General features: G+C 50.9%; 1 protein-coding gene across 1 annotated transcript in view; it reads left to right on the forward strand.

Annotated features, from left to right (window-relative positions):
* Positions 1 to 1534: 1534 nt before the first annotated feature.
* LOC144767844 (killer cell lectin-like receptor subfamily F member 1) overlaps positions 1535 to 15538 on the forward strand; it is a 192671-nt gene continuing 178667 nt past the window's right edge. The window contains exon 1 of the mRNA XM_078651209.1: positions 1535 to 1783. Within this exon, the coding sequence (XP_078507335.1) occupies positions 1618 to 1783 (166 nt within the window). The 5' untranslated portion in view covers positions 1535 to 1617. The remainder of the gene's footprint in view (positions 1784 to 15538) is intronic.

A 15538-nucleotide genomic window follows, 5' to 3' on the forward strand; every position in this document is an offset into this window, starting at 1 on the left:
CAGATGTGTGCTTGCACAGGTGAGCACCAGCCAACAGTTTCTTTGTGCTCTGGTGCCTGTGAGTCTTAGGTGAACAGCATGTCATGCTCCTGAGCCCTGGCGCTGGAGCTGAAACCCTCAAACGGTGGACAGACTGGCCTCCTTCAGTTTGTACCTCTGTGTGTCCTGTCTTCCCCTGCAGCAAGGTAAAATAATAAAACATCACCGCTTTCTCTGCCTGTCTACTGCTTGGTGCCAAGATGAAGGCGCGTGCCTGACCAAGGCCACTCTGCGCCCAGCTTCCTCTGCCTGTCTGCGTGTGTCAGAGGGCCAGGGTGGCACAATAGAAGAGCACAGCCTGCATTGCTGTCTGTTGTAAGTCACGGTCTCAGGATGAAGGCCCGTGCCCATCCACAACCACCCCGAGCTATCCATGTGTGTGTGAGAGTTATAACCTACAAGAGTTCTTCTTTCACTGCCTCTCCCTGTGCACCGGTGCCAGCTGTCAGACATGCGCGCACTCAAGGAGGCTCAGAGACCCGTCTGTGCAGGGTTCGGTGCCAGGGTGAAGGCATGTGCGTAACGGGCCGCTTTGCCCACATCTTCCACGGCCTGTCCTTGTACCCGCGTGTGCGCACCGGAGGCAGGTCTGAGACCAGCCTCCTCTGCCTGTCTGAGTCCAGTGCCAGGGAAGCCACGTGCGCAACAAAGACCACCCGCGGCCACCGTGAGACACCTTGTGTGTGCCAGGCTGGTAAATTACAAGAATTCTTCTTCCTCGGCCTGGCCCTGTGCCCCGGTGCCAGTGTTCAGAAATATGAGCACCCAATGCAGCTCCGTGGCTAGCCTCCCCTGCCTGTCTGTCGTGTGTCCGGTGCCAGGGCGCAGGTTTGCGACCACCCGAGGCCGCTCAGCGCCCAGCCTCCCCACCCGGTCTGTCGTGTATCCAGTGCCAGGGCACAGGCTTGCGTCCACCCAAGGCCGCTCTCTGTGCCATGGCGCAGGCTTGCGACCACCCATGGCCTCTCTCTGTGCCATGGCGCAGGCTTGCGACCATCCGAGGCCGCCCTCTGTGCCAGGGCGCAGGCTTGCGACCCCCCGAGGCCTCTCTCTGTGCCATGGCACAGGATTGCGTCCACCCATGGCCGCTCTGACTCCCTCTGAGCCCAACCTCTCCTGCCTGTCTGTCCTGTGTTCAGTGCCAGGGCGCAGGCTTGCGTCCACCCATGGCCTCTCTCTGTGCCTCGGCGCAGGCTTGCGACCACCCGAGGCCTCTCTGGCTCCCTCTGAGCCCAGCCTCCTCTGCCTGCTAGTAGTGTGTCCAGTGCCAGGGCGCAGGCTTGCGACCCCCCGAGGTCGCTCTGAGCCCAGCCTCCCCTGCCTGTCTGTCCTGTGTCCAGTGCCAGGGCGCAGGCTTGCGACCCCCAGAGGCCGCTCTGAGCCCAGCCACCCCTGCCTGTCCTGTGTCCAGTGCCAGGGCGCAGGCTCGCGACCCCCCAGGCCGCTCTCTGCCCTGCCAGCTCGGCGGGCGCAGCCTCGGAGCAGAGGTCCCGGCGCACGCGGTTTCCCTTTCCTGCTTGCTAGGTGTGCGCTCTCTCACACGGGGCTGCGCACGGCGCGCAGACACCAGCTCCGAGGATGGCGGAGGAGCTCGACACCTACTCCGAGCTGGACCCCAACCCCAAGGATGAGGATGAGGAGAAGGAGGAGGAAGGCGCCTACACCGAGCTGGACATGGGCACCAAGGAGGAAGAGGAGGAGGAGACGTACACGGTCCTCCACCTGGAGGCGCCGCCGCGCAGAGGTACCCCGAGGCCGGGAAGAGAGGGGCCAGGGGCCGGGGCTGTCCGAGGCTCGAGGGGGGCTTCTCACAGCGCTCTCTGGGGGGAGGGGAGGTGGCGCACAGGGCCAGGAAGCCGCCCTTCCTTCTAGTAACGGAGCCTTTCCTTGGCACCGTCTTCCCTTCCTGTTGGACACGTAATTATTGAGACGCACACTAATTAGTTTCATGTTCTCGAAGAATTGCTCTTTAGAATGGTGGTATTGTTATTTCGTTTCAACTTCGGGACACTGACGTTTCCACAACGCGCCCCCCCCCCCACCCCGTTTTCGTTTAATAAATTGATATGTAACATTGACCTTTAATTGCATTTACAATGAAATCTAACGTGAAGGAATACGCTTTATAGAAACGGTAATTCTTCATCGGTATTTTCTTCATCGCTCATTCAACTGTTGGTAATCTGTTTTTGTTGCCATTTTTTTTCTCGATAAAGTTATCTATTTTTTATTTAGTCTATTTATATTTACTTTAAACCCTGGACAATATGACAAGCCGGTCATGTGGGCAGTTCAAGGAACTCACAACGAGCCAGGATGTGATTGTAGCCAGATAGAATCTTTCCCGGACAAAAGCACCTGGGGGTGTCTGCCTCAACCTTGCCTCAAGCAACAGGAGGTGTCTGCATGACCCTGGACTCAAGCACCAGGAGGTGTCTGCCTGACCCCGGACTCAAGCACCATGAGGTGTCTGCCTTAACCTGGACTCAAGCAACAGGAGGTGTCTGCCTCAACCTGGACTCAAGCAACAGGAGGTGTCTGCCTGACCCCGGACTCAAGCAACAGGAGGTGTCTGCCTCAACCTGGATTCAAGCACCAGGAGGTGTCTGCCTCAACCTGGACTCAAGCACCAGGAGGTGTCTGCCTCAACCTGGACTCAAGCACCAGGAGGTGTATGCCTCAACCTGGACTCAAGCACCAGGAGGTGTCTGCCTGACCCTGGACTCAAGCACCAGGAGGTGTCTGCCTCAACCTGGACTCAAGCACCAGGAGGTGTATGCCTCAACCTGGACTCAAGCAACAGGAGGTGTCTGCCTCAACCTGGACTCAAGCAACAGGAGGTGTCTGCCTCAACCTGGATTCAAGCACCAGGAGGTGTCTGCCTCAACCTGGACTCAAGCACCAGGAGGTGTCTACATCAACCTGGACTCAAGCACCAGGAGGTGTCTGCCTCAACCTGGACTCAAGCAACAGGAGGTGTCTGCCTCAACCTGGACTCAAGCACCAGGAGGTGTCTGTCTCAACCTGGACTCAAGCACCAGGAGGTGTCTGCCTCAACCTGGACTCAAGCACCAGGAGGTGTCTGCCGCAACCTGGACTCAGGCACCAGGAGGTGTCTGCCTGACCCCGGACTCAAGCACCAGGAGGTGCCTGCCTGACCCTGGACTCAAGCACCAGGAGGTGTCTGCCTCAACCTGGACTCAAGCAACAGGAGGTGTCTGCCTCAACCTGGACTCAAGCACCAGGAGGTGTCTGCCTCAACCTGGACTCAACCACCAGGAGGTGCCTGCCTGACCCTGGACTCAAGCACCAGGAGGTATCTGCCTCAACCTGGACTCAAGCACCAGGAGGTGTCTGCCTCAACCTGGACTCAAGCACCAGGAGGTGTCTGCCGCAACCTGAACTCAAGCACCAGGAGGTGTCTGCCTGACCCCGGACTCAAGCACCAGGAGGTGTCTGCCTCAACCTGGACTCAAGCACCAGGAGGTGTCTGCCTCAACCTGGACTCAAGCACCAGGAGGTGTCTGCCTGACCCCGGACTCAAGCACCAGGAGGTGCCTGCCTGACCCTGGACTCAAGCACCAGGAGGTGTCTGCCTCAACCTGGACTCAAGCACCAGGAGGTGTCTGCCGCAACCTGGACTCAAGCACCAGGAGGTGTCTGCCTCAACCTGGACTCAAGCAACAGGAGGTGTCTACTGCACCCCGGCCTCAAGCACCAGGAGGTGTCTGCCTCAACCTGGACTCAAGCACCAGGAGGTGCCTGCCTGACCCTGGACTCAAGCAACAGGAGGTGTCTGCCTCAACCTGGACTCAAGCACCAGGAGGTGTCTGCCTCAACCTGGACTCAAGCAACAGGAGGTGTCTACTGCACCCCGGCCTCAAGCACCAGGAGGTGTCTGCCTCAACCTGGACTCAAGCACCAGGAGGTGCCTGCCTGACCCTGGACTCAAGCAACAGGAGGTGTCTGCCTCAACCTGTACTCAAGCACCAGGAGGTGTCTGCCTCAACCTGGACTCAAGCAACAGGAGGTGTCTACTGCACCCCGGCCTCAAGCAACAGGAGGTGTATGCCTCAACCTGGACTCAAACAACAGGAGGTGTCTGCCTGACCCCGGACTCAAGCACCAGGAGGTGTCTGCCTCAACCTGGACTCAAGCACCAGGAGGTGTCTGCCTCAACCTGGACTCAAACAACAGGAGGTGTCTGACCGACCCCGGACTCAAGCACCAGGAGGTGTCTGCCTCAACCTGGACTCAAGCAACAGGAGGTGTCTGTCTCAACCTGGACTCAAGCAACAGGAGGTGTCTGCCTCAACCTGGACTCAAGCAACAGGAGGTGTCTGCCTGACCCCGGACTCAAGCACCAGGAGGTGTCTGCCTCAACCTGGACTCAAGCAACAGGAGGTGTCTGCCCCAAGCTGGACTCTAGCAACAGGAGGTGCCTGCCTCAACCTGCACTCAAACAACAGGAGGTGTCTGCCTCAACCTGGACTCAACCAACAGGAGGTGTCTACTGCACCCCGGCCTCAAGCAACAGGAGGTGTCTGCCTCAACCTGGACTCAAGCACCAGGAGGTGCCTGCCTGACCCTGGAATCAAGCAACAGGAGGTGTCTGCCTCAACCTGCACTCAAGCACCAGGAGGTGTCTGCCTCAACCTGGACTCAAGCAACAGGAGGTGTCTACTGCACCCCGGCCTCAAGCACAAGGAGGTGTATGCCTCAACCTGGACTCAAACAACAGGAGGTGTCTGCCTGACCCCGGACTCAAGCACCAGGAGGTGTCTGCCTCAACCTGGACTCAAGCACCAGGAGGTGTCTGCCTCAACCTGGACTCAAACAACAGGAGGTGTCTGACTGACCCCGGACTCAAGCACCAGGAGGTGTCTGCCTCAACCTGGACTCAAGCAACAGGAGGTGTCTGTCTCAACCTGGACTCAAGCAACAGGAGGTGTCTGCCTCAACCTGGACTCAAGCATCAGGAGGTGTCTGCCTGACCCCGGACTCAAGCACCAGGAGGTGTCTGCCTCAACCTGGACTCAAGCAACAGGAGGTGTCTGCCTCAACCTGGACTCAAACAACAGGAGGTGTCTGCCTCAACCTGGACTCAAGCAACAGGAGGTGTCTGCCCCAAGCTGGACTCTAGCAACAGGAGGTGCCTGCCTCAACCTGCCCTCAAACAACAGGAGGTGTCTGCCTCAACCTGGACTCAAGCAACAGGAGGTGTCTGCCTCAACCTGGACTCAAGCAACAGGAGGTGTCTGCCTGACCCCGGACTCAAGCACCAGGAGGTGTCTGCCTCAACCTGGACTCAAGCAACAGGAGGTGTCTACTGCACCCCGGCCTCAAGCACCAGGAGGTGTCTGCCTCAACCTGGACTCAAGCACCAGGAGGTGCCTGCCTGACCCTGGACTCAAGCAACAGGAGGTGTCTGCCTCAACCTGTACTCAAGCACCAGGAGGTGTCTGCCTCAACCTGGACTCAAGCAACAGGAGGTGTCTACTGCACCCCGGCCTCAAGCAACAGGAGGTGTATGCCTCAACCTGGACTCAAACAACAGGAGGTGTCTGCCTGACCCCGGACTCAAGCACCAGGAGGTGTCTGCCTCAACCTGGACTCAAGCACCAGGAGGTGTCTGCCTCAACCTGGACTCAAACAACAGGAGGTGTCTGACCGACCCCGGACTCAAGCACCAGGAGGTGTCTGCCTCAACCTGGACTCAAGCAACAGGAGGTGTCTGTCTCAACCTGGACTCAAGCAACAGGAGGTGTCTGCCTCAACCTGGACTCAAGCAACAGGAGGTGTCTGCCCCAACCTGGACTCAAACACCTGGAGATGTCCGCCTGATCCTGGACTCAAGCACCAGTAGGTGTCTGCCTCAACCTGGACTCAAGCAACAGGAGGTGTCTGCTGCACCCCGGCCTCAAGCAACAGGAGGTGTCTGCATCAACCTGGACTCAAGCAACAGGAGGTGTCTGCCTGACCCTGGACTCAAGCAACAAGTGTCTGCTGCCCCCTGGCCTCATGCAACAGGTGCCTGCTGCACCGTGTCCTCGTGCAACAGGTGTCTGCTGCCCCCCTGCCTCATGCAACAGCTGTCTGCTGCACCGTGGCCTCGTGCAACATGTGTCTGCTGCCCCCTGGCCTCGTGCAACAGGTGTCTGCTGCACCATGGCCTTGTGCAACATGTGTCTGCTGCCCCCCCGGCCTCGTGCAACAGGTGTCTGCTGCACCGTGACCTCGTGCAACAGGTGTCTGCTGCCCCCTGGACTCGTGCAACAGGTGTCTGCTGCACTGTGGACTTGTGCGACAGGTGTCAGCTGCACCGTGGCCTCGTGCAACAGGTGTCTGCTGCCCCCTGGCCTCATGTAACAGGTGTCTGCTGCACCGTGGCCTCGTGCAACATGTGTCTGCTGCCCCTTGCCTCATGCAACAGGTGTCTGCTGCACCGTGGCCTCGTGCAACAGTTGTCTGCTGCCCCCTGGCCTCATGCAACAGGTGTCTGCTGGCCCCTGGCCTCATGCAACAGGTGTCTGCTGCACGGTGGCCTCGTGAAACAGGTGTCTGCTGCACGGTGGCCTCGTGCAACAGGTGACTGCTGCACCATAGCCTCGTGCAACAGGTGTCTGCTGCACAGTAGCCTCGTGCAACAGGTGTCTGCTGCGCCCCTGCCTCAACGAACATGAGGTGTCTGCTGAACTATTCCAATTTCATGTCAGCAGGGCCAGCGAATGGTCCAGTGTCCAATGTTATTTGCAGTGTAGTTTTCAAAACTCAGGAATGCATGTGAAGTGGACCTAGCACCATCCTCGCACTGTTCTTGGTACGTTATGGTGATGGTGAGCAGTTGTGTATTACCGTGTGCATCAGTTGTGTATCACCGTGTGCATCAGTTGTGTATCACCGTGTGCATCAGTTGTGTCTGGCTGTGTGCATCAGTTGTGTCGCGCTGTGTGCATCAGTTGTGTATCACCGTGTGCATCAGTTGTGTATCACCGTGTGCATCAGTTGTGTCTCGCTGTGTGCATCAGTTTTGTATCTCCATGTGCATCCATTGTGTATCACCGTGTGCATCAGTTGAGTATCACCGTGTGCATCAGTTGTGTGCATCCGTTGTGTATCACCGTGTGCATCAGTTGTGTATCACCGTGTGCATCAGTTGTGTGCATCAGTAGTGTATCACTGTGTGCATCAGTTGTGTATCACCGTGTGCATCCGTTGTGTATCACCGTGTGCATCAGTTGTGTATCACCGTGTGCATCCGTTGTGTATCACCGTGTGCATCAGTTGTGTATCACCGTGAGCATCAGTTGTGTGCATCAGTTGTGTATCACCGTGTGCATCCGTTGTGTGCATCCGTTGTGTATCACCGTGTGCATCAGTTGTGTATCACCGTGTGCATCAGTTGTGTGCATCAGTAGTGTATCTCTGGGTTCATCAGTTGTGTATCACCGTGTGCATCCGTTGTGTATCACCGTGTGCATCCGTTGTGTATCACCGTGTGCATCAGTTGTGTATCACCGTGTGCATCCGTTGTGTATCATCGTGTGCATCAGTTGAGTATCACCATGTGCATCAGTTGTGTGCATCCGTTGTGTATCACCGTGTGCATCAGTTGTGTATCACCGTGTGCATCAGTTGTGTGCATCAGTAGTGTATCACTGTGTGCATCAGTTGTGTATCACCGTGTGCATCCGTTGTGTATCACCGTGTGCATCAGTTGTGTATCACCGTGTGCATCCGTTGTGTATCACCGTGTGCATCAGTTGTGTATCACCGTGTGCATCAGTTGTGTGCATCAGTTGTGTATCACCGTGTGCATCCGTTGTGTATCACCGTGTGCATCAGTTGTGTATCACCGTGTGCATCAGTTGTGTGCATCAGTAGTGTATCACTGTGTGCATCAGTTGTGTAGCACCGTGTGCATCAGTTGTGTATCACCGTGTGCATCCGTTGTGTATCACCGTGTGCATCCGTTGTGTGCATCAGTAGTGTATCACCGTGTGCATCAGTTGTGTATCACCGTGTGCATCCGTTGTGTATCACCGTGTGCATCAGTTGTGTACCACCGTGTGCATCAGTTGTGTGCATCAGTAGTGTATCACTGTGTGCATCAGTTGTGTATCACCGTGTGCATCAGTTGTGTAACACTGTGTGCATCCGTTGTGTATCACCGTGTGCATCAGTTGTGTGCATCAGTTGTGTATCACTGTGTGCATCAGTTGTGTAGCACCGTGTGCATCAGTTGTGTATCACCGTTTGCATCAGTTGTGTATCACCGTGTGCATCAGTTGTGTATCACCGTGTGCATCCGTTGTGTATCACCGTGTGCATCCGTTGTGTATCACCGTGTGCATCCGTTGTGTATCACCGTGTGCATCTTGAAGCTCCTTGGAAAAAAGGGCTAGAAGAAGCGGGGTATTAGGATGAAGAACTGAAAAACGAGACATGTATCCGGAATTAGCTGTCTCAAAATGCTGCTATGTTACGAGTTCAGGAGGGCCATCGGCATGGGGTGGGGGGAGCTGAACGGGGCCAGGTCATTGGCTATTTACACTTCGTGCGTTGAAGTGGCCCGGGGCCCCGGGGATGAGGCCCTTTTGCTGCCCACTAATAGCTTTTTTTTTGCTACCACCTTGCTTCATAGCCGTAAGCATCCGCGCTAGGGCTAGGTGGGCGGCGTGGATCCCACGTCCCAAGACCCCCTCGCCCCCTCCCTGCCCGTGGCCGAGGGTGGAGGGGAATGTCAAACCTGCTGCAAAGGAAGGAAGTTGGCCGAGGTGTAGCAGGCCCGGAGGAAGTAAAGTGGCGTGAGTCACAGAGCTGTGCACAAAAGAGGCGCAGCCGGGCATTCCTCGAGCAGGACCAGCAGGGGTCTGTATCACAAGCTGTCACACTAATGTGAGTGCTGGCTACTACACAGCACGCTCTAGAATACCCCGAGACCTTTAATACGCGTGTAATAAGTAGAATCCTGCAATAAATCTATACAAACTTGTCCGTAATTCTCCTATTACAATCTACTTGTGATTTCACTAGTGATCTGTGATAGGAAAATGCCGCCTGCTGCTGCAAGCCAATAGGGATAGCTGTAAAACCTCGGCATGTGTGCCCGTCTGTGACGAGCCTCCTCGTGAATAGTTAAGAGTGCCTCTTGGCGTTTCGTCATCAGCGCGAGCACTGTTCTATCAATGAATTGCCAGTACTTAGACTGTCCTGGTTAAAGCTAGAGATTCTACTTTTTAAAAGAGTTTCCAATTCCACCCAATATTTTGAGACTAGTTACACGGCTAGAAGAACAACAGGCAGACTCAGCCCAGGACCCAAAACGCCCACATATATCTGTGTGTTTAAAACATTTATTTGAGCGTCAAGGATCTGAAGGTTTTGGTTCTATGAAGGAGTGGGTGACCAGATTAAGAAGGCCTCATTTATGAGAAATGACGCATCGCTGCCCCATGTGAAAGGGCCTGCGTCAGTCTCACGCCTGCTGTGAGGCAGGCACAAGATTTTGACGCAATGGTGTCCTAGAAGTGACGCAGTGAAATCACATAGATTTCACTGCGTCACTTCTACGACCCTTCCTTGCGTCAATACGCCCCCCTTGCATACATTATACCTGGCGCAGGTATAATGTGGCGCAGGGGTTTACAAAGTGACGCATCTACCTAGATGCGTCACTTTGTAAATATGGCGCAACAAGGCACATTTTTTACGCCACAGGTGCGTCACAAAAAGTGACGCACCGGCGGCGTAAAAGTGACGCAAGGGCTCATAAATGAGGTCCCTGGGGCCTCATTTATGAAAAGTGACGCATCGCTGCATGAAAACAGCGATGCGTCACTTTTCATCGCGCTCTCCCTGCGACATGATTGATGCGTATTTGTATTTGTATTTGTATATATATATACATATTTGTAATATGACGCATTATGTCGCAAGGAGTTACAGATACGTCAGTATTTCTGACGTATCTGGAGGCGCAAAAGTGACGCATTGCTGGAGTGTATCTCAAAAGTGACGCAACTCCAGCAATGCTTCCTTTCACATGGGGAAAGCCCCATGTGAAAGGGCTTGCGTCAGTCTTACGCCTGCTGTGAAGCAGGCGCAAGATTTTGACGCAACAGCGTCCTAAAAGTGACGCAGTGAAATCTCATAGATTTCACTGCGTCACTATTAAGAGGCTTTTTGCGGGGGAAGGCCCCCCTCTGCATACATTATACCTGACGCAGGTATAATGTAGCGCAGGGGTTTACAAAGTGACGCATCTGCTTAGATGCGTCACTTTGTAAATAGTGCGCATCAGGAGGCAAGTTTTACGCCGCCGATGCGTCACAAAAAGTGACGCATCGGAAGCGCAAAACTCACGCAAGGCCTCATAAATGAGGCCCCTGGTATTCCTACAGCAGCTGTTGAAACCTGTCTTCTGCTCACAAAGGACTCGGTGTCTTGAACTTCACTAGCTTCACATGTAGTAGTGGTCCAATGTTGTAAACTCGTCGTATTTTTAGAAAATGCCAATTTTATTAGTGGTCTCCTAGTGCAATTCTTAATTACACTCCCAAAATGTGTAATGCTGGGAAGAGAGCCGGCACCTGTTGCCCTGGGAGGATATCAAAGCTCTGGAACGTGTATCTTTAAATGGAAGTTTTTGTCCTTTTGGTCTGGGGGCTGCTGTGCATATGTGCATCTGTGGAGCTGAGATTTTCTCAGCCAAGTATTAAGACATTATAAGTCCTGTTATGTTAATAGGTACCTATACGCAGCTTTATGACCAGGGGTCTCTAGGCGCCTGGAATACGGAACTCTTTACCCTGTCACACCAGTCCTTGGAAACAACTGTTTTTCAAATTTCGCCCAAATTTAGTGAGGGGGTTTTCAGAGGGAAGAGAAGAGGGATGGGTATATATCAATATATATATATATACAATCAATAACAACAGTTGCTACGACTTTGTATAGATTTGAGGACTTTGGGAACCTCTAGAACACACCCTGAAGAGGAGTGAGGCTGCCTCCTGGGGTCATAGCTCCAAATACCACTTTTGATGAAAGAAGGCGCTACACCATCAAGCGCTTCATGCACCATACACAGAACGTTAACATGGATTACCTTTTATCAGTAACCAGTGCACTTTATGCAATAAAGATTTAGTAAGTGTGAATTATGCCAAAATCGCCATAGAATCGCATCATTTCAGTGGCCTGAAGTTAAAGAGAGTTTATCATCAGTGTGAACACCCAAGCTGTTTCCAGTAGAGCTATGACAGGAGAGTTTCCTAGTCCAAAAGGCCAATAGGAGTCTAACCCCAAATCCACACACCCATTACCAATGAGAACTTCACTTTTCTCTGCATTCAACTCGAGTTTATTGTCCCCCATCCAGGTGATGGGGATGTTTAAAGCAGATGGGTCAGCATGAGTGGACAGGTCATTGAGAGTCGGCAGGATAGACACAGATCACCATCACAGCCTGCTAACTAAATCTTGTCACCAGTCCCCACACAAACTTGAGTTCCCAATGAGACTTACCTACCTTCTCACTCCTCAGTCTAGGGTTTTTAGGTATTAGCCCGGGCTGCTTCAAAATATGGATAACGCTTCCAGCAAGCAGGGCCCGAAGGAAGCAGAGCTACTGCCCCAGTGCTTAATTTGTAAAACATTAGGTGAAGGGGCCCTCGTCAGGAGGCCACAGCAGTTTTCTCCACACATAGTCACTGCACTTACACAACTACTAACCATCACACTGAAGTGTGACAGTTCAGACAGTTCGAGGCCGCCAACGCTTTAAGGATGGCTTGGGTGGCAGGTATTAGTTGTTTTTAATGTATATTGAATAAACAAAACATATTTTTCTGCTCATCTTTAAATAGCAGAAACAGCACCACCACGTGGCAGCTGTCATAAGTGCATGTTCAGGCAATTAAGTTCTGGTGTCGAGCACCGGAAACTACTGGCTTAAATTAAGCACTGCATTGCCCATCTAAGTGCATATTGCGTACTGCTGACATTAGCTACAGAAATTAGCATCTAATACTGGTAATAGCTAGACCCACTTAATCCTAACTACCAGTATTTACTCTCACAAACAATATTCACTTTTCTTTGCATACTATTACTAAAAGGCACGAAAACATTCAAATCATTCTTGGAATAAGCAGAAAAAGGTGAAGCCAGCCCTAATTGATCAGCCACGTGGCCTCTGCGCGGAAACAAACCCAGTGTCATCTGTATTTTCAGCCCTATTAGGCTACTTGGAAATAACTGATAATTCAAAAGTCTGGGACAGAAGAGGTTGTCCCTTCACCCTGTCTGCCTGAGTACCTTGAAGCTGATGCCTTACTGATCAATCTTGTCCTCCAAAGATATGCAATCAGTTTTTGTAGTTACCATCACTAATGCGGCATAAGATTCTATAGCTTGATGTGCCAAAGACAGATGAACTTTGGCTAGCTCTTCCTTTTTTCACACAGGCACGGCCGTCACAGGTAAGAGCGGTAGGGCAGAGTAGGGCAGGTTGGAGAGGAAGTCAACAGACGACAGGATAGGTAAAATTAAATAAAAAATAAATGAAACCACCTACCTTTAACTCGCCGCATCGCTGACTCAGACAGGGTGAGCGCAAGGGAAATGGTTTTATTATTTTTTTAATTTAACTTACCTATCCCGTTGTCTGTCCACTCCCCCAACATCATGCCCGCCCCCACTCTGCCCCACTGGCCCACCTCTCTCACCTGTGTCGGCCGTTCCTGCTTTCACAGCCTTTTGAAACAAAAATGGACAGTTAAGAGATAGTGTTATATAAGTTCCTTCTCATTTTCAGAAGAAGTGATTAAGGGCCAGATGTAGGTAATTCCATTTTACTGGCTCTAAAATACCGAATCATACCGATTCGGTATTTTAAATTCGAAAAATGGTATGTAGGTTAAAAATTACCGAATCGTTAAGATTCGGTAATTACCGAATCTGTAAATACCGATTCGGTAATTGCCATTCATTCCTATGGGCCTGCAGGCCCATAGGAATGAATGTCAATTACCGAATCGGTAAATACTGATTCGGTAAAAGGGGAACACATTGAAGGGTGGCAGGGTGTCACTTTGACACCCTGTTGCACCCCTCAATTGTGTATGGGTGCACTTGTTGCAGACATACATGCCCTAAGGACATGTATGTCTGCAACATGACACTGTTGGAAAAGCAAAAAAAATGCTTTTTTAAAGGTTTTCATTATTTGCCACCAACTTGTAGTAGGTGGTAAATAACAAATCCTAAAATGGGAAAATCACTCATTTGAGTGCTCCCTACATATCAGGAGTCAGTAATTTACAGAATCGGTATTTAAGAATTAGGTAATTTACCGATTCCTTAAATTACCGATTCCGTAAATTACCGAATCCTTCATTTTTGGCCTCCTACATCTGGAAAGCCTAATACCGGTCGGTAACGGCCGAAATTCAGTAATTTTGCCTGTTACTGACCGCCTTTAGGCTACCTACATCTGGCCCTAAACAACTAAAAGTGGACCCGGAGAAGAGGGGGTGTACGCTAATTTATGATCCTCATAAATTTGGTGTCCATCAATTTTGAGATTATTGACTGTAAGGGCTTGATATAAATCGTATCAATATGCACATATTTTTCTATACGAAGCTAGCACGCCGTGTGGTGGAGGGTAGTATAACACTGGATAAGGGAAGCACGTGACATGGTAAGTTTGGTTATATGAAGGGCCATGGATTTAGATAAAATTGTTTGCCTTTATAAAAAAGGAGTGTGCGAGACTAGATATACCTGGCCTTTGGTCTAATCCTACCGTTGTCTGCGCCCAGTTTTCCCGTGGTGATTTAGTTAAGCTGGACCGCAGAAATAGACTAGAGGCTATCCTTGGTAATTCTTCTCTGGGCCCACTTACTGCTCAGTTTTTTAATCTGAAAGACGCATATATAGTTGAACCATTCTTAGATGAAATTTTACCTTCCACAGCGAGGAAATATTATCTACAATTTAGATATGGAACACTTCCGCTCAGGGTCTTCTCCAATAAATGGTCACCCATCAAATCAGTACAATGCCCAGCGTGTGGTGCCAATGAAGAGTCTGAGTCCCACGTTTTCTTTTTTTGCCCGACATATAAGTCCATACGGAAATGTTGGCTCATTCCACTTTCCAAAAACTTGGGATTTAGACATTACAAAGAGGCCCTCAGAATACTCAAGAGTAATACTTCTACCCCAGTTATATTCTCAGTCTCAAGCTTCATTGATGCCATGTGGCGAAGGAGAAGATCTTATCTGTAGAAAAAATTCTTACCTGTGGAAACGACCTATGAATATTATATTTGTGTGTTTTTAATGCTGTACAGTTTTTAAAAAATTGTTATACTTGTATTTATTATTAGTGTTATTTGGATAGTGTTTTTAAGTAATGATTTGGGTGATTAGAATGTATATTTTATGATGTACGATCGAAATAAAGAATATTTGACTGACTGAAATTGTTTATGGTTGAAAATTATTTTTGGAACAAAGCAATGGAAATCTCTAATGTGGTTATTTGGGTTTTGCAGATATGGTTCTATTGTCATTGCAAAGTTGTCTGTACGCCACTGATTTGAGATTTGTGAATGATCCATGGTCAAATCAGGAATTATTAGTACTCTGTCGAAAACATGTGTACTCCCTTCTTTCACCTACCTGCTGATATCCAAAATTTCAGCTTTACATTCTGTAATCATTTAATTCTTTCATCCATAATTCTGTGTTTACCCATTCCATCCATCCACTGATCCATCCACTCTGCCAAACCTCCATCTATCCATCCACTTTGCAATCCATTTATGCTCTCTTCAGTCCATTCATCCACCCATCCATCCACTCTGCCATTCATCCACTCACTCAGCCAATCATTTATCCATTCACTCATCCATTCTTCCATCCAACCTCTTGTATCTGTTCATCCATTCACTTTGCCATCCATCCATCCTTTTTGACATCTATCCATCCATTCATTCACTCTGTCATCCATCCATCAATCCACCCATTCTGCTGCACATCCAGTCATCCATTCATCAATCCACCCACCCATCCCCTCCGCCATCCTGCCATTCAATCATCCATCCATTCACTCATCTATCACCTCTGCCAACCATTCACTCATCATTTCACCGACTCACCCAGCCATCTATCCCTTCACTCTGCCATTCTTTCACCTCTCCAGTCACCTGTCCATTCATTCTTGCTTTCACCCACTCATCCACCTATCCACTCATTCATCCATCTTTGGTTCATTCCTTTCTTACACTCTTCCGTCTGTTAAAAATTCCTTCCTTCTTTACTTTTTTATTGATCAATTTTTCGTTCGTCTGTTTGCTCTTCTGTTGACCCTGTATTCCTTAATTGCGGTTATTATGCGCTTCTGTCGGCCGAGCTGCAGACAGCAGCGCAGATGCTAAATCAGTTTCCCTTATAAATGTTTACAGGTTGCAATCCACGCAAACCCC

Source organism: Lissotriton helveticus, chromosome 7 (assembly GCF_964261635.1).
Source record: "Lissotriton helveticus chromosome 7, aLisHel1.1, whole genome shotgun sequence".
Taxonomy (NCBI): Eukaryota; Metazoa; Chordata; class Amphibia; order Caudata; family Salamandridae; genus Lissotriton; species Lissotriton helveticus.